Source organism: Periplaneta americana, chromosome 16 (genome assembly GCF_040183065.1).
Source record: "Periplaneta americana isolate PAMFEO1 chromosome 16, P.americana_PAMFEO1_priV1, whole genome shotgun sequence".
Taxonomy (NCBI): Eukaryota; Metazoa; Arthropoda; class Insecta; order Blattodea; family Blattidae; genus Periplaneta; species Periplaneta americana.
This window is the reverse complement of record NC_091132.1, coordinates 41,401,588-41,428,742: the sequence shown is the minus strand read 5'-3', so window position 1 is coordinate 41,428,742 and position 27,155 is coordinate 41,401,588. Positions and strand designations below refer to the sequence as shown.

General features: G+C 34.9%; 1 protein-coding gene across 1 annotated transcript in view; it reads right to left on the bottom strand.

Annotated features, from left to right (window-relative positions):
• LOC138692288 (uncharacterized) overlaps positions 1-25,317 on the bottom strand; it is a 646,074-nt gene extending 620,757 nt beyond the window's left edge. Inside the window, exon 1 of the mRNA XM_069815469.1 lies at positions 24,657-25,317. Within this exon, the coding sequence (XP_069671570.1) occupies positions 24,657-24,731 (75 nt within the window). The 5' untranslated portion in view covers positions 24,732-25,317. The remainder of the gene's footprint in view (positions 1-24,656) is intronic.
• Between the last annotated feature and the right edge of the window lie 1,838 nt (positions 25,318-27,155).

The window sequence follows — 27,155 nt, the reverse complement described above, 5'->3', positions numbered from 1 at the left end:
TGACACACGATTGCCTTTTAAGTCCTGCTACAAAGTGGTAACATTTCGGTAGCCGAATGCAAAGCAAAGAATGACAGAACAAGATATCCACCACATTGCATAAGCGGGGTAGCAGCTTCCCCAAGCGAAATGCCGCCACTGAGAACTACACATAGTGGGCAAGTAACCTTGACTGGCTGGTGACTCAACAGTGACCCCGCTATTGTAGGTGGGCAGCAGCAACACAAGTTGGATAACCTCTCTACTCAACTGAATTAGTCAAATGCAAATTAACATCAATTTCTTTTAATTATTTGCACACGACTGAAACCACAGAATACTATTGATACTACAGCAAATCCATTAGGATGACTGCAGCAGACTAATTCATTTAACCTTTCACTATATTTAACAACGGAGAAACGGTACAAAATACAGCAGTCGGATTTCTGACCTTCAAGCGGAACTCTTCGGGAACAGAGCAGGCATGACAAAGCAGGTTTCATTATGGATTATTGTATATATAAAACGGAAAATATAGGCACAAAATAACAAAAAATAATCGCTATGTCTAATCTCATGTCGTACAACTTCAGACATGCAGAATGCACACCAAATCATCAGGAACCTTTTAGATTTTAATTACCAACAATACCGATTTGAAATTATAGCAGGAGTTATTCAATGATATCCTTTATTTACAAGTTTAACTATAAATTCAAACTTATTAAAAGTACAATTTGTAATTATATTTGCAGGTTGTCAAAGTATCTAAGGCATGGAAAAATGGTTATTTAATATGTGTGTTAAAAATCATATTTTATTTAGCGAGTAGAGGTGTTTGCGAAAATAAACCGCAGGCCGTGTGGGATAAACCTGTGAACAAAATAAAATATTTTTAACATTTACACTATTTTTAGACAGCTGTTCGTCCGTGATGGGATATACAAATTTCAAAAACATTTTCTTGTTTGTCTATGTCATAATTCATTAAGGTTTTTATGTTTCACATAGTAATTTTGATTCTAATAAGACGATTGTATTTAGAATTTTGGAAGACTACATTACATATTTCATGACTTTATACGAAGTCAATTTTTATCACAATTGGCAAAATTTTTATATTTTATTCTTCTTCATTACAGTTTTCAACACTGAAGATGGTGTGACAATAGCCCCGAAACTTGTATGTTGTTTTTTTTTTAATTTTTAATAATAAATTTTAACATAATGTGATCATACAACTGTATTATTGATTTTATGCATTATTATAAAAAAAAGAGTTAAAGGTGAATATGGTGATGGTGAAGAAGTAGAAATTCAAGACCATGAAGATGAAGTAAACATAAACAACGATGAAGTTCAAGAAGATAAACAAGATGGAGGAAATAAAATTAACGATGATGTAGATCAAGATGGAGGCGATGAAGATGATTGTGAAGTTCGCGATGATATTGCTGAAAGTGAGAGCGATAAAAATGATTGTAATGAAATTCGAGAAAATTAAGGTGATGAAAAGAAAGATGACGATAAGAAAATGAAATTAAGTGATGATGATGATGATGATTAGGATGATGATGATGATGATGATGATGATGATGATGACGACGACGACGACGACATGTAAGAATAAGTACTTAGTAATAATAATGATGATTTATTTAACCTGGCAGAGTAGAAGAAGGTGAACAGATAAAATAAGAATGTAGGCTATAAGACGACTATGATGGAAGTAGAAGAAGACGAATTTACAATTCATTTTGGAATGGTAAGCTAAGCCTCTTATTATGATCACCACTACCATTACAACACCACCATCGTTACCCACTACTACTTCCATCATCAGCTTCTTCTTCTTCTGCTATATATCAATAAATTTAAATCTTTTTATTCAATCTTATGGCTTAACACTAATATAATAAGTAAACACACTACATTCTGCTTCCGATGCTCAACATATCAAATTGAATACACGATAATATTATTCATTCGAACCGATGTAATGATTACAGCCAAAACATCAACTTTAATTCAACATTTAAAGACACATGTAGATTGCAATAGACTTCAGAAACTCCCACATGTCAATACAGTTGAGCATACAATGGTTAACACACGAATATAAAACAACTCACTTGTCCCATCAGAAAAAGCCAATTACACTATTTGACTTCAGACTTTACGACTCCACATTCAGTAATACGTTTGTATTATAAAATAATTCTATAATATATTTATTATTGGTCAATATACTGATACACACGCTTACACAATATGCTTTATTAGTCATTATTAGTGAAAGTTTATTGGCAATAGCACAATGTACCTATGATATTATTGTATTAAGATTTAACTTTTGTGAGTCTTCACTACTTATTTAAGATTTCTTCAGCAACATTTTATAGCCATGTAGGCTTGTGAATTTTAACACTTGACATGATTATGTTTTAATAATTTGTATGATCAATATTTGTCACTATGCTGGATACTTACATATACTATTACTTTAATAAGATCATTATTATTTTCATACATGAGGCCAGATTCTTTTAATTGATTTTAGATTATATTGTAAACGCTTCGTACCTGAAGATGCCCCATGAGGGCGAAAACGTTTGTATGATGACACAATACGATGTAAATATATAAAACATTGAATTAATTTGTTTTATATTATATTAGTGTCACGCCATAAGATTGAATAAAAATATTTAAATTTATTGATATATAGCAGAAGAAGAAGAAGCTGATGATGGAAGTAGTAGTGGGTAACGATGGCGATGTTGTAATGGTAGTGGTGATGATAACACAATTATAATAATCTAAAATTATGTCGAAAACAACTATCTTTTTTAGAATCGTTCTAAAAATACCACAAAGATCTACGTTCCGACTTGTGTGAAAAAGTATATCGCAAAATGACGTCTTTGTCTACGTAGGCTACATTCTCACTTAAATGTAAGCGTATGCATGTCAAAGTCCTTCGTTTAAAAACATTTTGCAAATACTGTATTCACTTACAAGAACTCATAAGTCAAGGGATTTCGACATCGCGTTACTACTTTGCACTAGGTGACAGTCGGCTACTTTCTATTGTTGTCCTAAATACGCGTAAGATCAGACTTGTCAATGCCACAAAGAGACGAAATACAAACGGCGAACACTACAGTTTATTTGGTCGCAACACCGCTTTCTGTGCGCACAATGCTACATTCATTCTCAAACTTCATCCGGCAGTTTACGGGAATTAAACACCTTTAAATTACTACGGCGTAGTTGCGAAATTACATAACTGTGAGCAACAGACCAATATAATTTAGAAGTAATGTAGGACAAAGGTTGGTAATACTGTGATATGAGTAATATTGCGATAGTTCTTTTTGAGAATTTATTACAATTTTACTGAGCGAGAGGAAGATCGGTTTTTTGCGTCAACGTATTAAGGAATGTTCGTGGACAAGTTTCTGCACAAAACCGGTCCTTCTCTCGCTCAGTAAAATTGTAATAAATTCTCAAAACGAACTATTACAATATTACTCGTATCATATTACCAATCTTTACCCTATATTATGTTTGTCAACTTTCGCCTTGCTTAAATACATTAAAGAAGATATATCACAGTTATATGAACACTTATAAGCTCATTGAAGATGTTATTCAGACATGTTTCGGAGAATGCTTCTCCATCTTCAGTGAAAAGTTACATCGACTGCAACGAAAAGTAATAACTTGAATAGTTATTTATCAAAGTATTAAAATTTAAAAAATATAAAAGAAAATTTAAAATTATCTTTGACTATGATATTTTACAATGTCTTCTGTTAACTGGAAAAGTTAAGATAATGTAGATGTAATTAGTTTCTGACTGAACAAATTATGTTATATCTTTTTTATATAAATACATAATATAATAAGTACAAAGATAATTATGAAAAACTGCAATAATGTGTAGTGAATTAAATTTAAAAATATGAAAGTTGAAATGACATATAAAAATTTTAAAAATGAAATCTTATAATATAAATACAATTATCTGACAACAATTGACAAAGACCATATTTAAAATAATTAAGGTTGAAAGAAGAATGGAAAAACTGCAACTTGATGAATGACTTACCGAGGTAGTTCAGATGATAAAAAGATAAAGTAACAGGGTTAATATTTTATTTCGTCATCCAAAAAAATTCTGCTGCGCCTTATCACAGTTTACACCAAATTTCTCGTTTGTCATTACTCTCAAGAAATCCTTTGCAAGACATATGTGGATCTTGTGGTTTAACAATTTTTAAGTATTCTAGTATTCACTTGTAAAGAATAAAACATGTCAAAACCTTCCAGATAATCAGCTCGGGAAATGACCGCCCAGGAATACAAAATCTGTATTTAAATGTGAGACCATCCTTCTGAACAAAACAATCTGGTAAAAAAAAATCTGATAAATTCTAACAAGAGAATACATTATTGTGTTCACAAAACTTGCCAAGTCGTTACATCCTCTAGCAACTTTGGAAGGGATTACGTAATATGACTACTATAGTATTATCAATCTTTAAATCTATTCAATATTCATGAAGACTTTTGACAGTCTGTAGCGCAACAACAATGACATCTCACGAAAGTAGAGTATTTTGTCTTTTTAAAGAGATGCTCTGTGTTGTCACTCGGAGGTTCGACAACATATCGTCTGTAAAGTTCATATACGGTGTAGAACAAGACTCTTACCATTTGTAGCAGTAGCAGTAGAAGTAGCAAGAGTAGCAAAGCAACAATCTTCCCGAATGAACTGTTAGGAAATTCGTGAATACGGATGAGATGACACGATATGAGACAAAATTAGACACTCCTGGCTTGTAATTAGAGATTAGAAATGAAGAATGAGACGCAGATGTGAGGTAAGAAGATGAGCTGGGGTCGACTGGTATCGACTACGATGCGATGAGATGAGATGAGATGAGATGAGATGAGATGAGATGAGATGAGATGAGATGAGATGAGATGAGATGAGATGAGATGAGATGAGATGAGATGAGATGAGATGAGATGAGATGAGATGAGATGAGATGAGATGAGATGAGATGAGATGAGAGAAAAGTTTGGATATATTACCAAATTAGATGTAAAATGAGGTAAAGTGAGACGCAAAATGAATCAGATGTGACGAGATGTCAGATGAAAGATTAGAGTTATGATTAGAGATCAGAAATGAGGGATGATAGGTGAGGTATGAGTTCGGGCTGATGTGAGGTGGAATAAACTGAGGCGAGATAAGAGACAAAATTAGATGAGATGAGACGAGATGAGATGAAATGAGTTAACATGATGAAATAAAGTGAGAGAAATGAATTGAATATAGATGAGATAAGAAATGAAATGAGGCAAAACGAGATAAATGAGCTGAAGCGAGATGAGATGAGATGAGATGAGATGAGATGAGATGAGATGAGATGAGATGAGATGAGATGAGATGAGATGAGATGAGATGAGATGATTAATGCCGTCAGACACTGAAATTCTATATAAAATTATATAAACATAAATTTAATAATAATAATAATAATAATAATAATAATAATAATAAACAGGAAAGACTGTAGAATGCTGGTTTGCAGTGAAAGACCTGCTCTTGGCAGAAATTTATGAATAATAATAATAATAATAATAATAATAATAATAATAATAATAATAATAATAAATAGGAAAGACTGTAGAATGCTAGGTTTGCAGTGAAAGACCTGCTCTTGGGCAGAACATTATGAATAATAATAATAATAATAATAATAATAATAATAATAATAATAATAATAATAATAATAATAATACTTACAAATGACTTTGAAGGAATTCGGAGATTCACTGCCGCCCTCACATAAGCCCGCCATCGGTACCTATCCTGAATAAGATTATTGGAGTCCCTACCATCATATCCCACCTTCCTCAAATCCATTTTAATATTATCCTCCTATCTACGTCTCGGCCTCCCCAGAGGTCTTTTTCCCTGAGATCTCCCAGCTAACACTATATAAGCATTTCTGGATTCACCCATACGTGCTACATGCCCTGTCCATCTCAACGTCTGAATTTAATGTTCCTAAATATGTTGTAATGCGTGCAGTTCTGTGTTGTGTAACTTTCTCCATTCTCCTGTAATTTCATCCCTCTTAGCCCCAAATATTTTCCTAAGTACCTTATAATAATAATAATAATAATAATAATAATAATAATAATAATAATAATAATAATGGCCATGAATTTACCTTCTTGCGTCATATGTCCATTTTGTGCCATTCTTTAATCGTGTCCGTTTCTTTAATTATGACTGGAAAATGGTGAAGTAATGACAAAAATAAACGGAAATGATGCGACAAAAACTACTTCACCGCCGTATTTGTACATGAAAATTTAATTTCTAATCGACAACATTTGAAACTAGGTCTCTAACGAGGAAATCCCAGTCATTATTCATGGAGCCATGGCCATGAATTTACCTTCTTGCGTCATATGTCCATTTTGTGCCATTCTTTAATCGTGTCCGTTTCTTTAATTTATGACTGGAAAATGGTGAAGTAATGACAAAAATAAACGGAAATGATGCGACAAAAACTACTTCATCGCCGTATTTGTACATGAAAATTTAATTTCCAATCAACAACATTTGAAACTAGGTCTCTAACGAGGAAATCCCAGTCATTATTCATGGAGCCATGGCCATGAATTTACCTTCTTGCGTCATATGTCCATTTTGTGCCATTCTTTAATCGTGTCCGTTTCTTTAATTTATGACTGGAAAATGGTGAAGTAATGACAAAAATAAACGGAAATGATGCGACAAAAACTACTTCACCGCCGTATTTGTACATGAAAATTTAATTTCTAATCGACAACATTTGAAACTAGGTCTCTAACGAGGAAATCCCAGTCATTATTCATGGAGCCATGGCCATGAATTTACCTTCTTGCGTCATATGTCCATTTTGTGCCATTCTTTAATCGTGTCCGTTTCTTTAATTTATGACTGGAAAATGGTGAAGTAATGACAAAAATAAACGGAAATGATGCGACAAAAACTACTTCATCGCCGTATTTGTACATGAAAATTTAATTTCCAATCAACAACATTTGAAACTAGGTCTCTAACGAGGAAATCCCAGTCATTATTCATGGAGCCATGGCCATGAATTTACCTTCTTGCGTCATATGTCCATTTTGTGCCATTCTTTAATCGTGTCCGTTTCTTTAATTTATGACTGGAAAATGGTGAAGTAATGACAAAAATAAACGGAAATGATGCGACAAAAACTACTTCATCGCCGTATTTGTACATGAAAATTTAATTTCTAATCGACAACATTTGAAACTAGGTCTCTAACGAGGAAATCCCAGTCATTATTCATGGAGCCATGGCCATGAATTTACCTTCTTGCGTCATATGTCCATTTTGTGCCATTCTTTAATCGTGTCCGTTTCTTTAATTTATGACTGGAAAATGGTGAAGTAATGACAAAAATAAACGGAAATGATGCGACAAAAACTACTTCATCGCCGTATTTGTACATGAAAATTTAATTTCCAATCAACAACATTTGAAACTAGGTCTCTAACGAAGAAATCCCAGTCATTATTCATGGAGCGAATGTGTATGACAATTAAATAATCTCGTGCAAGAACTGTATCGCGCCCATTGACATAGTTTTTCTTTAACACAATTTGCAACTCATTCTTATTAACTGGCAAAATTTTGTACACAACATTATACCATCTTACAATTTCATGCAGTATTTTTTAAGGTTTCTTGTTCATTTGCAAGACTATTAAACTGGTGTTTTACATTATACATTTTTTCATTTCCCGGAAACAGCTCCGAGCTGTAAAGTTATTCTTGAACTGTTGCCGAAAAATGATTCAGTCTTGTTTTAATCGAAATCACGCGCTCATTATTCCGAAGAATACATATCAGAAGCAGTACCGTGAACGGCGTTATTCACAACGCTATACCTATAACTCGTCCATTTCTTTCTGTTTGTCTAGTTCCAGTGTTTAACTTACTTTCATATCAGATATGAGGCGTATAAAATAGTTATATTAAACTGTGCATGTGTTTCCATTCTAATAATCTTAAAGAAACCGGTAATTTCCATTAAAATCGGTGACATGGTCATATCGTAGAGGCCACATCAACCCCGTTATTACACTCCTCTACCTTAAAAGGCTCCTCCGTAGAAGCCGGTGGCAACGTCTAGTGTGAGCAAAGCTGATAACAATCATCAAACGTTGGGAAATCGAAGTTACGAAATGTTGGCAGCACCCCTTGGCTAGATGTTATAAATTCTGTACTCTTAATGTATGCACAGTACGTGTAAAATATTAAAAATAAATATACATTATGGATTATATTTTCGACCCACTGATACTGTTCTCCAGCCCTAAAGCCGCATTTACACGAGGCCAGTCAATGAGACAATAGTTGGAAGACAGTTAGGGCCGATTGTACAGGGACATCACTTTATTTTTACCAACATTTTTAACATTAACCTGGCTATACTCGGAAACGCTGTTGCCCCCTTCCATTACAGGAGTTTGATGTTACTAGTGCAATATGTAAACAAATCATTTTACTAGGTATAGGAGGAGAGAAAAGTAGTGTATCCATTTATGTTGTAGGGAAATACGATATTACGATTTTCAGTTTGATTATCACTTTTACGGAATTTATCAAAATACAGTAGAGTAGTAACATTTTTTTTCCAAAAACTCAACTTTTCAGGCGGCTCTGTTCGTTATGTAATGTCTACTTTATTTAGCATAATTAATTTGGGTGTTAACATACAATATAGAGAGTGCATTTAAATTGAGGGGGTCATAAGTAAAGGGCTGCAAGTGCACTTAAGTTACTTTTGAGAAAATGGGGTTTAAATATTTAAGCTTTCGTAAAATCGGTGAAATTTTTATTTAAATTTTAATGTGTGATGCGATTAAACTATCCCTTTGCCACTAAAATTTTAGATACTTTTGCTTACACTGGATGCACTTAACTCATGTTATTACAAATGTCACTAGCATTCCTTTGCTTCTAGCCACCTCAATTCAAAATAAGCTAATCTGAATTTTTAAACAAGTTGCTGAAAATGGTTGCCGTTCATTACAATGCAGGCTTCAATTCTTTTATGCATATTATTAAAAAAAGTTTGAAGCATATTCTCTGAAATTGAATTTATCGTTTCTTGAATATAATTTTTTAGTACGATATTATTAATATAGTTTCTTTCTTCTATAGAAAACGTAACCATATTTCTGAAACACGCTATACACTGCAGTGTTTACTTCAGTGCTTGAAGACTTCGAATGCAACAGCGGCCGTAAGTTTGTGTGTCTGGCGGGAGCATGGACATTAGTGAAGGGGTGGGAGTGAAGTACATTCAGAAATGCAGGTACAATAAAAATGCAAGTAAAAATAAAATGATGTCCCTGTATAAACCATTTAATCTTAGATCAGAGGTTAAATTGATCCTCGTTCTAGCTGTACTTGGAATTTTGTGTTGTATAAAGTCTAATCTGAGATTAATTTGTCTTAAACTAAAGTCAACTTTGACTGAAGAAATTTCTCCGATTAAGTTAGATGATGCAAATTCAGTTATTTCTTTTCTGTTTGAAATATAGGAGTGGCACACTGTACAAAAAGAATAACCATTATTATTAATATTAATAGATAATAGGTAGGTACATAATATATGTTTTCAATTTCTTGCCTTAATACACAAAAATTCTTATATTTTATAAGGCTTTATCGTGTTCAGCAGTATCAAGTAACATAACCTATAATTATATTATGTTTATAACCATTAATTATTAATGGATATGATAGGTACATTCATAAATTTTCAATTACTGTATTACTAAACGAAAATTGTCGTTTTATAAAGCTTTATTATGTTTATCAGTATCAAGCACCATAACATGACAACAATTTGGAAAACTGTCAATCTTCTTATTGATCGCCATTATCTACAATGCACAAAACAAACCAGTATCTCCAACAGAGTGTACGCAAAGTCGCCAAAAAGTAATTGGAAAGTCGCCAAAAAGTAATTGGAAAGTCGCTAGATTTCTCATTATTAACAAAGCAAAATTAAATTTTGTCACTACGGGGTGTTACAAAGGTCGCTAAATCTCTATTTAAGCAATATAAAAGTTAAAAGAAATTGTTGTTGAAAAAGAGTTAAAGTCGCTAAATTGGCGACACTGAACAAACCTGTACAACTTGGCCCGCGCATCACATACTTCACCTGTTTATGCGATGTTGCCAAATCTTTTTCACGTGAACTTAGATTGCATTTGAACCAAGGTAATTTGATCGCGGAAAAGTTTTATACAATAGAAGAAGTGTTTGAACTCGGTTCACTTTCCGATCTTCGAACAAAGTTGATCTTTAATCGGAGAGCTTTATACAATTGGACCTTAATGTCATAAAATTATTGACTTTGTGTTAACACTTCGGCCCAGCTGACTTGCCGAGCCAGTCTGTTGTCCCCTATGGTAGATTGAAGACAGTCAAATGCCCCCCATCACCACCGGGAGCACGCCATTGGCTCGGCAACTGACGTCATGTGAATGCGACATGCTAGTTGCTACGCTAGTCTGCTTGAGTTAACCGAGAAGTGAGTTTTCTCCACATATTTTTCAGTTGTTTTTTGTTGTAATGATGGTTACAAAGTGGAGTGACGTTATTAATATCAAATTCGTTGAGCTCTGTATGAGGAGAAGAGATGTTTGTGGGACCAGCCCACGACTTTTCCAAGAACAAAAATGCTCGCGAAATGGCATTGCCTGACATTGTTGGTGAGATTAACATTGAAGGATTCGGTGCTGTTGAAACCAAAGCGAAAATTAAGTCTCTCCTTGGCACTTTCAAATAGAGTTCGCTAAATAGCAACCCGGTACACCACAGACGCTGCACACGGTCATTTTTCGTCACCTACTGCCATGGAAATACTTTCCTCGTGTGAATAGGTCAGCGTTCAACTGGATTGGGCGGCTACTGTCTCGTAACATTTTGGGGACAGTTGTCCACAATAGGCCTCGTGTAAATGCGGCTTAAGAGCAAAATCTAGTGTTATAGGATATTTGTACAACTGTCCTCGGGTTGCAGTACAGTATATTTCAACCTCTTTACAATGCCGAGCAGTAAAAGACTCGATAATTTCGTGAGTCGGAGATGGGGAGATGCAGAAACCGAAACTTTCGGATTTTTTCCCCCCAGATTTTAACAATTTTATGGGCGGCCTGATAGCTCAGTTGGTACAGCAACTGACTGCAGACTGAAAGGTCCTGTTTTCAATCCCGAGTGGCTACAGGATTTGCTCGTTGCCAAAAATACCAGAAAAGCCCCCAGATTCACTCAGCCATCTATCAAACTGAGTAGCGGGTCTCTCTCGGGTGTCACCCACACCATCTCATTGTAATGCTGAACTGAAGAAAGCGTCCCCATTCATCTTCATGTAGCATCCCACTTGGACTCATTAGACCGTCCACACCTGTGGAGTAACGGTCAGCGCGTCTGGCTGCGAAACCAGGTGGCCCGGGTTCGATTCCCGGTCGGGGCAAGTTACTTGGTTGAGGTTTTTTCCGGGGTTTTCCCTCAACCCAATATGAGCAAACGCTGGGTAACTTTCGGTGCTGGACCCCGCACTCATTTCACCGGCATTATCACCTTCATCTCATTCAGACGCTAAATAACCTAAGCTGTTGATAAAAGCGTCGTAAAATAACCTAAAAAAATAACCTAACCCCATTAGACCTACCTTGTTGGGGTTTCTCCCCCCCCCCTCCACGAGGCTTTTCGCAATTCATTTTAAGGCGAATGTCAAGTAATTCCATGGAGAATTCTCAGCCTCATTTTGCCAATCACCAATTCCATCGGAACTAAATAATCCAGTAGTTTAAACAGCGTCGTTAAGTGGCCGATCAAAAATCAACTCAATCTCATTATAAAGGACTAACATCTTTTCACATATCTCATCAATTCTACTTAATATATATTAATTTTCGTAAAATGCAAATATCAGAAAACGATTTAATATATAAAGCGCTATATATCTGAAATGTTTGCAAATTAATTACGTGAACTTATACAGAGTGTTAAGAAAAAAGTATCCAATATTTTAGGAGGTGATCGTATGCATCAAAACAAGAAAATAATGTCTAATAAACATGGGTCCTACAACACATACTTTCTGAGATCTGAACACTTGTTCATAGGAGGTGCTCAATATGACGTCCATTCATGGCAATTCGTTTCTCTGCCCTACAATACAGTAGACTACCAGATAATCATACCGTAGTTGACACCCCTGGCATGGAATAATGATACGTCTCAAGAAATAATGGAAAAAAAAGTCTGGTTGCGGATATGAGCGGGGTTCAGCAGAGATGGTGTTGTGAATTTTCGTAATCAGCATGTGTAGGCTGATGAAAATCCCCATGCAGTTGAAGAAACAAGGCATCAGCACCGATTCTCAACCAACTTATGGGCTGGCGTTCTTGGTGATAGATTAATAGGGCCATACGTGCTACCACAGAGATTAACTGGGGATCGTTATCAGGACTTTCTTGTTAACGTATTAAAACAAATTTCAAAGAGTGCGTGATCCCTTACGCCGAAGGGCAGAGGAATGCATTGCCATGAATGGACGTCACATTGAGCACCTCCTATGAACAAGTGTTCAGACCTCAGAAAGTATGTGTTGTAGGACCCATGTTTATTAGACATTATTTTCTTTTTTTAATGCATACTAGCACCTCCTAAAATACTGGATACTTTTTAACACGCTGTATAAACAGTATAAGTTACATCCATGAAACTGAAATGAAAACATTGCAGTAACTGTGTTAAAATGATAGACGGCTTGGAAATTTTCGAATAGAAGGACATCCACTAGCCATTGCTTGGACAATTAATTTTACATAATGTTACGCAAAAGAGCAGGTTTATGAAGTAGTACATAAATTGCATAATGAGGTATTATGTACCTACTATTTACATTGCAAGCTTATATTTTTCATTGTGGAACGTCTGTAAAGTTTTCTAACATAAATATATCGTCAAAAATGTCACCAACAATTTTAGAGTATTAATACATGAGTTTATCTTATAAATACAAATATAAAAACAATCTCTGTAGTTATTTCCATATATAAGAAATACATAAAAAAAGCAAAAATCAACCAGTTTAGACTACACCAATAACATGATTTTGCATAACATAAATTCTTTGTGTCATATTATATTAAGACCAAAATTATAATATGAGAAGCAATTATGTTACCACTGGTAACTATATCACACACATATCAATGCACAAAGTGAAGTATTTCTTCTCATTTGAATTTTTTTTTTAATTTATGATACTCGGCAACTTATAATTTAAATCACTTAAACTGATTGTGAGATTACTCAGTTCACAAAAAAGTACCCGTGAAGGACCTCCAGTTTAGAGTCCTACTTTAAGAGGTTAAGTTCGTATTGCATTATACATAAATTAATGATCTGCGTTTGAACTTTAATATTCTATCTCCTTATAAATAGAATTTTAGGAGTTAATGTGGTTTCTGATTCCTTGAAACAATCTGTGAGCAACCTTGACTTCCTTTATACCATAAATTTTACATTTTCCGGTTTCCGTTCCATCCCAGTGACTTCCAAATGGATAACGACGACCTATGGCAATGCCAGCAGCATGGTTCATGTTCTTATTTTGAATGGCTCACTTTAACCGGTACACATTATGAACTTTACCACACATGAACTTTATGACGAAATTCTCAATTACGCACTGGACTAGACAAATGCCTATCGACCATGTAATAGTAATATACGTTACAAGAGCGGTATGTTGACGTTTTCATGGTCGAGGAAAAGATTGAAAAAGCGAAACGTAGTTGAGCTTTTTTAATTTTCGAGAACATGAAAACAAACATACCGCTCATGTATCGTACATTATTTTGTGCGAAGATCGTTTATTACATACCTGAAAGACGAATTTCTAATTAGTTGCAATGAAATCTCCATGTTGGTTTCTGTATAATGACGCCAACTTCGGAACACCAAAATATCTTTCTTCAACATTGTTGCTGTAAAATGTTTTCTGTGTTTACTATACTCCATCAGGCCGTGATATACGTCTGTCTTCCCCCCCCCCAGTCTATAAATGCGAACTTAAAACAAACGGTAAGGTTATGTAATGATTTATTTTTCAGTTTAATATTTTAACAATATTATTTATATAACATATTGCAGTAATAACATCGGCATCTGGAATCTCGTTGATTTTTTCACGGCTTCCTTAATGTTACTTGTATCAGGAATGCAATAAGTTTCGTGGAGTAGTAGACTTTACTTAATTTTTTGCAAATATTTAAAAACAATAATTGACATTGCAATTAAGGTGAAATTGCAGTGGTAAGTTTTCAATTTATAATTATTACTATGTTAAACGTCTCTAAAAATAATACGTTAAAAGCCTAAAGCAGTAAAATGAATGTCGCGCTTAAGCGGTAAAAAGAGGGAAATTGTTATGTGTTACGTTGGGAATACTGAATGTGGTATTTCACACTTACCGCGTATTGGTTCCGTGCGGAAAACAAGCAAATACGCACGATCTCGCACAAAGCTTGTTTGATAATTTGTTCAGTAATATTTTTAACGAAATATAGGAGTTTCTAACAAAAATAAATAACATACTGTAGATCCACCACAATAATTCGGTTATATTTATTGTATTCGGTGTTCGAATTTTAACTAGTCGACAGGTTGACAAAAACATGTATACAAGTTTATTTATTAAAGGTTAAAGGGTTAATCTTAAATGGAGAAGGACAAATTTGATGCTTAGCGCATGACAGTCAACGTATGTTAAAAGGATTGAAAAACAGTGTTCGTGATAGTGGATTTGTTCAACGCAGGTTAAAATCGTGATCCATTTGACGAAACAATAGGGCGACCAAGGAATCTAAAAATGTAACTGTCTTTCAGACTGATTCCGTTGGTTAGCACAGAAAAAATTAACACTAATCATGTTAAATTGACGGTAAGAAAGCTAATCAAAACTTCACAGAATCCCAGTTCTCTTCCGTGAAATGTTTAAGAAATTTGAGTTTTTACGAGTTCTCTACAGATTCGACATTTTTGTTCGCTGTTCTACTAGAGCTGCTTTCATCAGAAAATAGAAAACTAAAAAACACAAATGTTTATGACAGTATCACATTTCTTTCTTTGTTTATTTGTATGTATGTCTTTAATAACAACTTTGTTAATAGCTAGACTTTCTTTATTTCATTTCATTTATTGTGGGCCTACAAATATTGCACAAATCTTCCATCAGTATTGTAAGTTTGAAATGTGGAACAAACAAAAAAGTTATTATATACTAGCCGCACCCGTGCGCTCCGCTGCACCTGTTAGAAATAAATATAAAGTAATTACATAATTAAAATAGGACGTTTGATCCAGGGAACAACTTTTACAACAGCGCAAGATAATCTGCTTCGCTCATTACCCAATTTTTTTTTTGCATTGCATTTATTGCATATATATTTTATGTATTTTAACACGATTCAATTGAGCACAGTTAAAATTGGAATTATAAAATAATGGATTGCTAAGCTAACGTACTATTACTGCATACTAAATCAATACATTCTCGTTGTTCGTTAATTCTCTGAGATTAAAATGAGTGTACATAAATATTATTTTAAGAAATACAGAAAACGAATGTACAAAATAGCCTATCAAATTTTCTGTGCATAAGAAGCTATTTTAATCTTACCTGTCCTCGATTTACTCAGACGTTACTGTAATAACATTATAGCATTATGTCCATCTAGAGAAACTACACTTTCCAATGGTGAAATAATAATTAATTATACAAATCGATTAATTTAGCTTCTGATATTACTTCATACAAACACAGAAACATTCTCTGTAGGCTATGTTTAATAGCTTTCGATTGTTGATGTCCAAGGCTCCTGTTTCGATTGTTGTTGTCCAAAGCCCCTTATTTATAGACGAAGTCATTTGTCCTTAATTCATTGCACCGTCTTAGATGGCGTTATTTTAATTTTAAAACTCATTTATCTCATTAAATATCAGTCCTATCAAAATTTTGTGAAGAATAAAATTTATCGGAAATCATTTTTAAAGAAACTTTTGCTATGTAACATTTTTCACAAAAATCAATAATAAGCGAGATATTTCGATTTATTTAATTCAGGCCCCCTTATAACCCCCCCCCTTTTAAATAAAGTATTTTGAATGCCATATAGCCTAAAATCTAAGTTACAACGAACTTAATTTATATTCCAATTTTCATATAAATCAGTTCAGCCATTATCGCGTGAAAAGGTAACAAACATACAGACAGACATACAAACAAAAATGTCAAAAATGCTATTTTCGGTTTCAGGGTGGTTAATTATATATGTTAGGACCAATTATTTTTGGAAAATCGAAAATTACCAGAAAAATTTCGGCTACAGATTTATTATTAGTATAGATGTATATGTTATTATTATTATTATTATTATTATTATTATTATTATTATTATTAACTTATATTAAGTAGATTAATTTAATTTGCAAATCTACACAGTTGAGTAGAAGGTATGGAGAACATTTTTGTTTCTTTGTTCGTTTAGTCACTTTAGTTGGTTATTTTACAACGCTTTATCAACTGCTGTGGTTATCTGGCGTCTGAGTGAAAGTGAGATGAAGGTGATAATACTAGCGAGATGAGTCCAGGGTCCAGCGCCGGAAGTTATCCAGCATTTGCTATTAATGGGTTGAGGGAAAACCCCGGTTAAAACCTCAACCAGGTAAGTTGTCGCAACCAGGATTTGACCCCGGGCCGCTGGTTCACGGTCAGACGTGCTGTTACTCCACAGCGGTGGACTGGAGAATTTATATTAATAATTCTACTTTAACTCTTGACTTTTCAAACCTTTAAGATAATAACTGAAGACCATCATATGAATAGTGAACTCCTTCTTTGTAACCGCTGAGCCTAGCAGAGAATAGATGTTGGTCAAAATTGTGTCGTATATCGAAATTATAGATGTTCCTATTAGTACTAAAAGTAGGCATATCTTGATTTTTAACATAAATATCATCAGAGAAAGAATTTACCCACAAGATTTCTTAATTTTGGAAGATCTTTTTTAGAATGTACATTTATGCACACATATCACTCTGAGGGCTTTGTTTTTGTAAAAGGAAAAAAAAAATATATTTTGTTTCAGGTGAGTTAGTCCTCAATATTAATTTACATTCTAGGCCTATTATACAGGTACAATGAAAGTGTACAAAGTATGTCATTTTAAGAGTGTTATAACGCCAACAGAAGATAAAGATCTTAATATATAACAGGTAGGGCTCAATTTAGATGTAACCTAATGTATTATAGGCCTATATGAGTTTTCCGGTTTAAGTGATTATCTAATTCTAAATCAAGAAACTTTGTGTTTATAGATTCTTCGAAATCAACTCCATGTAATCTAAAAATAAAGAAAAATTGAACAGTATCATGTACACTAACCTTAACCACACTGGTTTATGAAAATTAAGTTATAGTCTATTTGCATTGGTTGAATAATGTAGCCAAAGTACTTATAGGGTGATCATCACATTGTTTACTTGAGATAGCTACACTTGAATCATCTACAAATAATAGAATCACTGGTTATATCTTTTGTTCCTGTGGGATTCTGAGCCAACACCACACACTTGAATTTAGTGGGTATCCTGACCACGTGGTAATCATAGTGCACAGCATATTCGAGACAGCATAGGGCAAACACAAAATTTCCAGTTCCGAGGAGTGAAACGTGAATCTTCACATTCCGGACCTGGTATGTGAACTCGAGTACCAACAAGCGCTACTAACATACTTACATACAGTAATAACGTGTCAACTTTGTGACTCCAACTTATACGAAAAAACTTAAAGATAAATAACATGGTAATTTGGCCGGCTCCTGTATCTACGTAGTGACTGGGGTGAACAACTGTAACGTTGCCTGTGAGCCATGGATATGAGTTCGAATCCCACCCACCGCGATTTGAAAGTTTGTTCGCTGTCATTGTGATAGGCCTCTGTGATAATTTTTGTGCGAGATCGTGCGTATTTGCTTGGTTTCCGCACAAAACCAATCCGCGGAAAGTCTAAAATTCCACATTCAGTATTCCCAACCTAACACACACAACAATTTCCCTCTTCTTACCGCTTAAGTGACATATTGATTTTACTGCTTTAGACTTCTAACATATTATTTTTAGAGACGTTCAATATAGTAATAATTAGAAATTGGAAACTTACCACTGCAATTTCACCTAAATTGTACTGTTAATTATTGTTTTTAAATATTTTCAAAAATTAAGTAAACTCTACAACTCCACTAAAGTTACTGCATTCGTGACGCAAGTAACATTAAAGAAGTCGTGAAAAAACTAACAAGATTCCAGCTGCCGATGTTATTACTGCAATATCTTATATAAATAATATTGTTAAAATATTAAAATGAAAAATAAATCATTACATAACCTTACCGTTTGTTTTAAGTTCGCATTTATAGACTGGGGGAAAAAAAAAGACAGACGTATATCACGGCCTGCTGGAGTAGAGTAAACACAGAAAACATTTTAAAGCAACAATGTTGAAGATAGATATTTTTGTTTTGCAAATTTTCCGTCATTAAACAGAAACCAAGATGGAGATTTCATTGCAACTAATTAGAAATTCGTCTTTCAGGTATGTAATAAATGATCTTCGCACAAAATAATATACGATACACAAGCAGTACGTTTTCTTTCAATTCTCGGAAATTAAAATAGCTCAACTACGTTTCGCTTTTTCAAACTTTTCCTCGAACATCAAAACTTAAACATACCGCTCTTGTAACGCATATTACTATTATACTAATAGGCCTAATATATTTTATTTGTGTATAACTATAGCATTTTTAGTTAAGATACCAATATTTTTGGTTCACTTATGGTTACCTGCACGTATAGTCCGGTGTCGTATAGCCTTAAGTATGTACATGTTAGGGGTGTCCTACCATGTGTGGGTATAGTGTCGTCGAAAAAAGAAAACAAACAAAAATTAGTTGCGGTTAAACACAGGCAGAAGTCTGACGGCCTTCTGGCAGACGTAGACCTATTCATTCAAACATACAGGGTAAAACGTAAGTAATGTCATTAATTCTGATTAATGATTCCTTCAGTAAAGAGTAACAAAAAGTAAAACGCCATTTTGCTATATTTTTAATAGCTTTCCAGAAAAACGTGCATTTTAAAAGACATGAATTGCGAGATAGTGCAACGCTGTAATCTTGAATACATATCCCGAACACTATCTACCACTATTCTACAATAGCGACATGGAGAAACAATTCAATTATAACTGTAGGTATCAGGCTATATGGTCCAACAACATGTAACATTGCCTGTCTCCGAATTGTAGCGAAGATACCCGAAGGGAACTTTGCTTCTACAGAGCGGTCACTTTTTCTTTTGACAGTTGCACACTCGGCGCAACGGATTCTTGAGGATATGTATCCACGGACTCCTGGCCTCCTCGTGTGATGGATCCGTATGGGGAGGAAACAGGTTGTGGCTTGTTTATATTCTTTAACTATCCATTGCGCCGAATGTACACTAACCTGATAGCTCTATTACAACAAAACCAAAATTAAAATACAACAGCAGAGGTTACATTAAGAGGTTATGTACAGCTTACAGCAGTAAAAGTTTTGGAAATAACCAAATTATTTTTTTCTACAATACTTTATCTTATACAATAATGGAAATTGGTATGTATAAAACACTGTCCTTCTGCTATATGAAAAATATATTTTCACGATTAAAAAAATATTTATATATTTTTTTACTTTTTCAAAATTCAAAATGTTGGCAGTTCACTGTGCAGTGATGAAGCGTTTCCCTCACAACTCAAAAACTAACTCGTTAACTTTTTCATGTTCTCTCTTTTATTTTATTGCTGAAACTCATGTTTACAATATCATGCTCTTTCAACTAGGTTAACCTACATTTCTTAATAAATAATATTTTTTTTTTATTCTGTGTAATAGAAAATACTGATATTTTATCATTTTTTAAATGAATTTATTTTTTACCAGACAATCTATCAAAGATAGAGAAGTTATCTTGCATCATATTGTAGATATTACATGCATAAATGATAATAATAATAATCCGTGGCGCTACAGCCCACGAAGGGCCAAGACCGACCAACCGACCAGCCGACTGCTGGCCTCACGGCCACATGCCGAAGCAGAGGTGAACGATCATCCAACTAGAATGGAGGTATCGTGTGGTTAGCACGATAAGCCCCCAGCCGTTATAGGTGGTTTGCGTAACCGGATTTCGCTACCTATCGTAGCTCCCCAAGTGGATCACGATGCTGGGTGGACACCGGTCCCATACACTGGCCGAAATTTCATGAGAAAATTTCTTCCCTCATGAGGACTCGAACCAGTGCGCATTCCGTAACGAGAGTCCTAGGCAGGATGCCTTAGACCACGACGCCACGGCGCGAGACGACATGCATAAATACACATAAAAAATTTCATCACAGAATGTTGAATAGTTTTTGAGTTATGTGGGAAACGCTTCATCACTGCACAGTGAACTGAATTTTGAAAAAAAAAAAAAAAAGTAAATAATTTTTTAATCTTAAAAATACTTTTTTCATATAGCAGAAGGACAGTGTTTTACACATACTAATTTTCATTATTGTACAATATACGGTAATGGAGGAAAAAAAATGAATATTTCCAAAATTTTACTGCTGTTATATATATATATATATATATATATATATATATATATATATATATATATGTTCACCGAAAAGGCTAACACCAAAGCAAATAATTTATTCATTTAAGTTTATTCATTTATTGTTTATTTTTTACTCTAACAACCATTTATCACTAAGCCTCAAGGCTCTATTGTATCATGGTACTCTTTGTCGATGGCAACCTGTAGTGGTTACAGGAAGAAATTAAATTAATTAATTATGCTTACATGAAAAATTTATTCTAGTTCCTATCAAATTATGTTGGCGATCACTGGTTGCTATATTCTATAATCTATAATCAATGAGCGATATGCGACACACAGTTCATGCTGTCGCAATGGAATGGATTTGTAAATCCTTCACTGTATACAGATCTCTGTTTCTTTAAATTGCATATCAAATATGGATGTAGGCCTAATAATGTTGCGCAAAAATATCGACATATTTCACTGTAAATAGAATCCAAGACTCCACTTCAAATAATTTGCTGCGTAACATATCGCCACAGTCTGGCATATACAGTCACGAAGCTTGAGTTGTTGAGGGTACTAGGAACAATAGACTGTGCAGGTACTATTTCGTATTGTCTGTAATGAGGCGATAGTAGCGATCCTAGTGGTTAACAACCATCTATGGACGCATATTTACTACGTATTGAGCTTCGTGACTTAGACTGTGATATCGCGCTCTGTTGCTCTCGACCATTAGGAAATCGACCAGTTATCTCCGATCGACTGAAATCTGAAATTGTATTTGTTTCGACTCACTCACTTTATAAACATTTGCTGAATGAGCTACATGTTGTCAGGTACGGCTAAGGTAAAAGCTAAGGCAGCATAAGTAGATATAAAAAAGTGCCTTCTGAACATTTTAATTTTTAAAAATGTGCATACATACTGCAAAATGTAAACATGAAATACTATTATAATATAGGCTATCTGTTGTGATAAGAAGTAAACGCGTAAGCAAATTAAGATTACAAACTATTTCAATAGATATCAATGTCAACAACGGTAATCATTTCAGGTAAGAGCATTCAGTAACAGCACTAGCAGTTTTAATTTAGGGGTGAGTTACTCTCCTTCTTTATATCCCGCAGTCCACACCTGTGGAGTAACGGTTAGCGCGTCTGGCCGCGAAACCAGGTGGCCCGGGTTCGATTCCCGGTCGGGGCAAATGCTGGGTAACTTTCGGTGCTGGACCCCGGACTCATTTCACCGGCATTATCACTTTCATCTCATTCAGACGCTAAATAACCTAAGCTGTTGATAAAGCGTCGTAAAATAACCTACTAAAATAATATATCCCGCACCATGGGCTATCGTGACACGGATTCCATTAGAGTAACGTTTACTGATGAAAAAGTGAATAGGTGAATACTTAATTCCACAATGTCTGACAGAAGAAGTAAACATTACCGGCAAAGGAGGAAAGAAGTAAAATTGCTATTCAACCAATGGAAGATGTCTCATTCCATGCTTGTCTTGAAGTTGGGCGGGGATAGAACGCTTCAGACCGCCCAACTTTAAGTCAAGCGTGGAATGGGACCACTACCATTGGTTGAATAGCAATTATACTTCTCTCCTCTGCCTGCAATGTTTACATCTACTGTCAGACATTGTGGAACGAAGTATAGTGGAGATGAAGTGGTGTGATCATTTCCACGAAATAATACTAAATGTGAGGAATGTCACTACAGGTGTCTAGTATTATGTGACAGGTTAGGTTAGTGCAGATAATGCAATATAATATTTGTTTTATTCAGTCTTATGACAAATCAATTATTAAAACAATGACATATTTCATAACATGTAGTCATTGAGTTTTATACAAAGTAAGTTACGAACGTTTTCGCCCATTCAGGCATCTTCAGGTTCAGTGTACAATATCTCATTATTAATCTGTATGATAATTACAATGGTAGTCGATGAGATGGACTGTTTAAAATTGATCATGATATATATATATATATATATATATATATATATATATATATAATGTACAGACATATGCATAATTAAAATGTAATCAAGTTACAAGGTCATAAAATTGTGAAAATTGTGAACACGTAGTGTTTTACATTTTAAACTTCATAATAACATACAATTCATCATTTTAACGGAATCTACAAAACAAGATCTACACTGAGTATTATGAAGTTTAAAATGTAAAACACTACGTGTTCACAATTTTATGACCTTGTAACATGATTACATTTTAATTATACATATGTCTGTACATTTTATATATGTCATGATCAATTTTAAACAGCCCATCTCATCGACTATCATTGTAATTATCATACAGATTAATAATGAGATATTGTACAATGAACCTGAAGATGCCTGAATGGGCGAAAACGTTCGTAACTTACTTTGTATAAAACTCAATGACTACATGTTATGAAATATATGTCATTGTTTTAATAATTGATTTGTCATAAGACTGAATAAAACAAATATTATATTGCATTATCTGTAGTAACATTGACAATCTGAATATTTACAACATGCTTTCTAAGGTTAGGTTAGGTTTGATTAGGTGTGTATTATGAGAGAGGTTAGGTTAGGTTTGATTAGGTGTGTAGTATTATGAGAGAGGTTAGATTAGGTGTGTAGTAGTATTATTACTATGTTGGCGACATTGAAACCCAAACCCCACTGTTACATTAAAGAAATATGGCCGTATTCTTCGTTCATACAAGACGATTTTCGTATATAAGTTAGGTACGTATTTAGGGCGGGTTGTGTGGGCTTACAGCTCTCTCAGTGATCACATCAATTTCTACTAATCAATAGTATAAATCCAAGGCATTTTCAAGGTATTTTATCTAGTTCCTATAGTGGCTGGGGCAAATAATATTCACCCATTTCGTTTTCATGTATTGTCGGTCCTGCCACTCAGATCGGTTGCCATCTAGTGGAAGTGGTTCGTACTAATTCCAGCAAGAAAATATGGCGACTTTCATAATAATTACATTTTACATGTTTCGTGATATATTAAATGTGTTAATGTAGTAATAATTCTATGTATATAGTAAAATGTGTTGTGGTTGTGATATAAGTATTGAAAATTAGTTTATAGCGCCACATTGGCAGTGATAAAAGTGTGCAATATTCGTTCAGTGGCTTATCGTACTAATTCCAGGAAGAAAATATGGCGACTTTCATAATAATTATTGCCAGCCCTGCCACTCGTGTCGATTGCCATCTAATGGAAGTGCATCGTACTAATTCCAGGAAGAAAATATGGCGACTTTCATAATAATTACATTTTACATGTTGCGTGATAAATTAAATGTGTTAATGTAGTAATAATTATATATATATATATATATATATATATATATACTGTATATATATTAAACTGTGTTGTGGTTGTGATAAAAGTATTGAAAATTAGTTTATAGCGCCACATTGGCAGCGATAAAAGTGTGCAATATTTGTTCAGTGGCTGGTAGATACCCTATTTGACCAAATTTTCAACACAGAAGTAATGCCCAGAAAGTGTATTTACTCGTATAACCTGGAACTATTATGTATAACTGCATGTTACAAAAATGGTAAAAGACTGATTCGTCCTGGAGAACATTTCTGTTGCCATCATGCTGATCGATTTGGTAAAACGAAGAAGTATGATAATTGATTATAGAAATCAACTTCTTGGAACTGTGACCTAAGTAAGACCTATTACCAGTGATTTTGTAATACGTTAAAAATGAATATAAATACATGGAAAATTAAAAGTATAAACTTATAGACAAAGGATCAAATTGTGTATCAAATTGAACATTAATTTATTTGTACTCACCGGCACATGCCGCTGTATTCCTAGGCGTATTTTTGAGTACTTCTTCATAAAAACACGCCAAATGACGTAAGCCATGGTGACTGGTGAAAGGTTTAGATCAGCTGATGATTCGCTCCATGCACAGATATCGTACGCAACGACGCTACTATTATGTCAGGTGAGGTTAAGGCACACGCCAAAAGCAGCAAGTAAACACTTCCACAACCACAATAAGTACACCCACTATAAATATAGAAAAGCTGATATTAAAATATACTTATATAAGCAACAAAGCTGTAGATAAATGTAATACTACAAATTATTTCTATGCACACGCTTGTCAAGCTATAAACACACGTATTATCTCCAGGAATACTTGTTCTGCATTGCAGTTTTAAGATCACACACAGAACATTTCCAAAGGCAACGCACTGCGATAAGAGAAAAGTTTGCGTACAACGAACGGTTTGCTGGCGGGCTTTTGTTTTGATCTCGAGTAGAAATGCGCGCGTCTCGTCCCTTCAGGTGCGGTGCACTACTGACTCGGCCGAGTGAGCGACGGTGTCTCCACGGCTACTGCCAGCTCGGGGCTGCGGTTGGCCAGACTGTGCACGTGGAGGCCGGCGCTCTGCTACTACAGACACTTCCGATCAGCTGCTGGCTGCTGGCAGGTACATGGGACTCCTCCTTGCCCGAGTCACGGCTAACTGACGCAAAACTCTCTTATTAATTTGATGCAATTAATGACAGAGCCGACAAATAAAAGTTCTTGCACAGCTCCCACTTGTGGCTGCACATAGCGTGCAACGTGCGGACGTGTTTATATAGGTAGGGATTACAGAAGCCCTACCACTTCATGTTCGGCAGCTCACAAGATTACTTTTCTGCTGCTATCAGTGTAAAATTTACATTATACAGTCTGGTTTCCAATTTCTAACCAACAAAACAGGAAGTAGTTTTACAGCCACTGGTGTATCTAGAAGTAGCGAACGGCACTCGTACACCGAGGCTGTGCTCGGACATTGGATCGAATCTCGCTTGGGTTCATTACTTGATTATGTATTGTTTTTTTACTTGGTTATTTAACGACGCTGTATCAACTATGAGGTTACTTAGCGCCGATGGAATTGGTGATAGCGAGATGATATTTGGCGAGGTGAGGCCGAGGATTCGCCGTAGATTACATGACATTTGCCTTAGGTTGGGGAAAACCTCGGAAAAACCCAACCAGGTAATCAGCCCGAGCGGAAATCGAACTTGCGCCCGAACGCAACTCCGGATCGGCATATGTATTGTTCGAACTTGGTAATTCTACAGAAGAACTAAACCAAAGGAGGCACTATAGCGACTACGTGGGTGATCCGGGGCTCTTAGCACCCAACAGATAATATTTAATGGATGCTCAGCACTTATTGGATTTTTTTGCTTAAATTAATTTCGATTTCAATAAACTTATGGGGACCCTAAAGAAAATAGGTGTGGATTGGAAAGAAAGAAGGCTGTTCAGTAATCTTTATATGAAACAAGCAAACAACGAGTCAAAGTCCAAGATAGGAGAAGAAATGTCAGAAGGAAGTGAAATAGGGAGAGGAGTACGTCAAGGATGCCCTTTATCACCTACCCTGTTCAACATCTACTTGGAGAATTTAGTAAAGAATTGTTTTCAGAACGTGGGAGGAGTGATAGTGGGAGGAAGAAGAATAAAATTCATAAGATTTGCTGATATAGGGCGTTATTGGCAGAAGAGGAGATGATACTAAGGGATATGCTACTGAAGCTAAATGACAGCTGTGAGCAGTATGGAATGAAGATAAATGCAAATAAGACGAAGACCATGGTCATAGGAAGATAGCGGAAGGTAAACTTGCGAATTGTATATTGTCCACTTGCTCTACTGCCTCCAGTAGAGCAAGTGGACAGCTTTAAATATTTGGGGTGTACTATAAGCAGTAACATGAGCTGTTGCCAGAAAGTGAAAAAGAGGATAGCAATGATAAAGAAAGCTTTAATAGAAAAAGGAGCATCTCCTGCAGATCTCTGGAAAAATAACTAAGGAAGAGAGTAGTGAAATGTTTTGTATGGAGTGTAGCATTGTATGGGGCAGAAACATGGACATTACAACGAAGTGAAGAGAAACGAATAAAATCGTTTGAAATGTGGATATGGAGAAGAATGGAACGTTTGAAAGGGACAGACAGAATAAGAAATGAATTTGTGTTGGAAAGAGTGGGTGAAGAAAGAATGATGCTGAAACCGGTCAGGAAGAGGAAAAGGAATTGGTTGGGTCAGTGGCTGAGAATAAACTGTTTACAGAAAGATGCACTGGAAGGAACGGGAGAAGAGTTTGGGGTAGAAGAAGATATCAGATGATAGAAGACATTAAGATAAATGGATCATATGAGAAGATAAAGAGGAAGGCATGCGTGCGCCGTAGCTTACGGTAAGAACCTTTTGGTAGAGGTAAGTGAGCTAACTAGCTGCAAGTGGAAGCATAGTGAGGGAGAGAAGATTCCCAGTCCA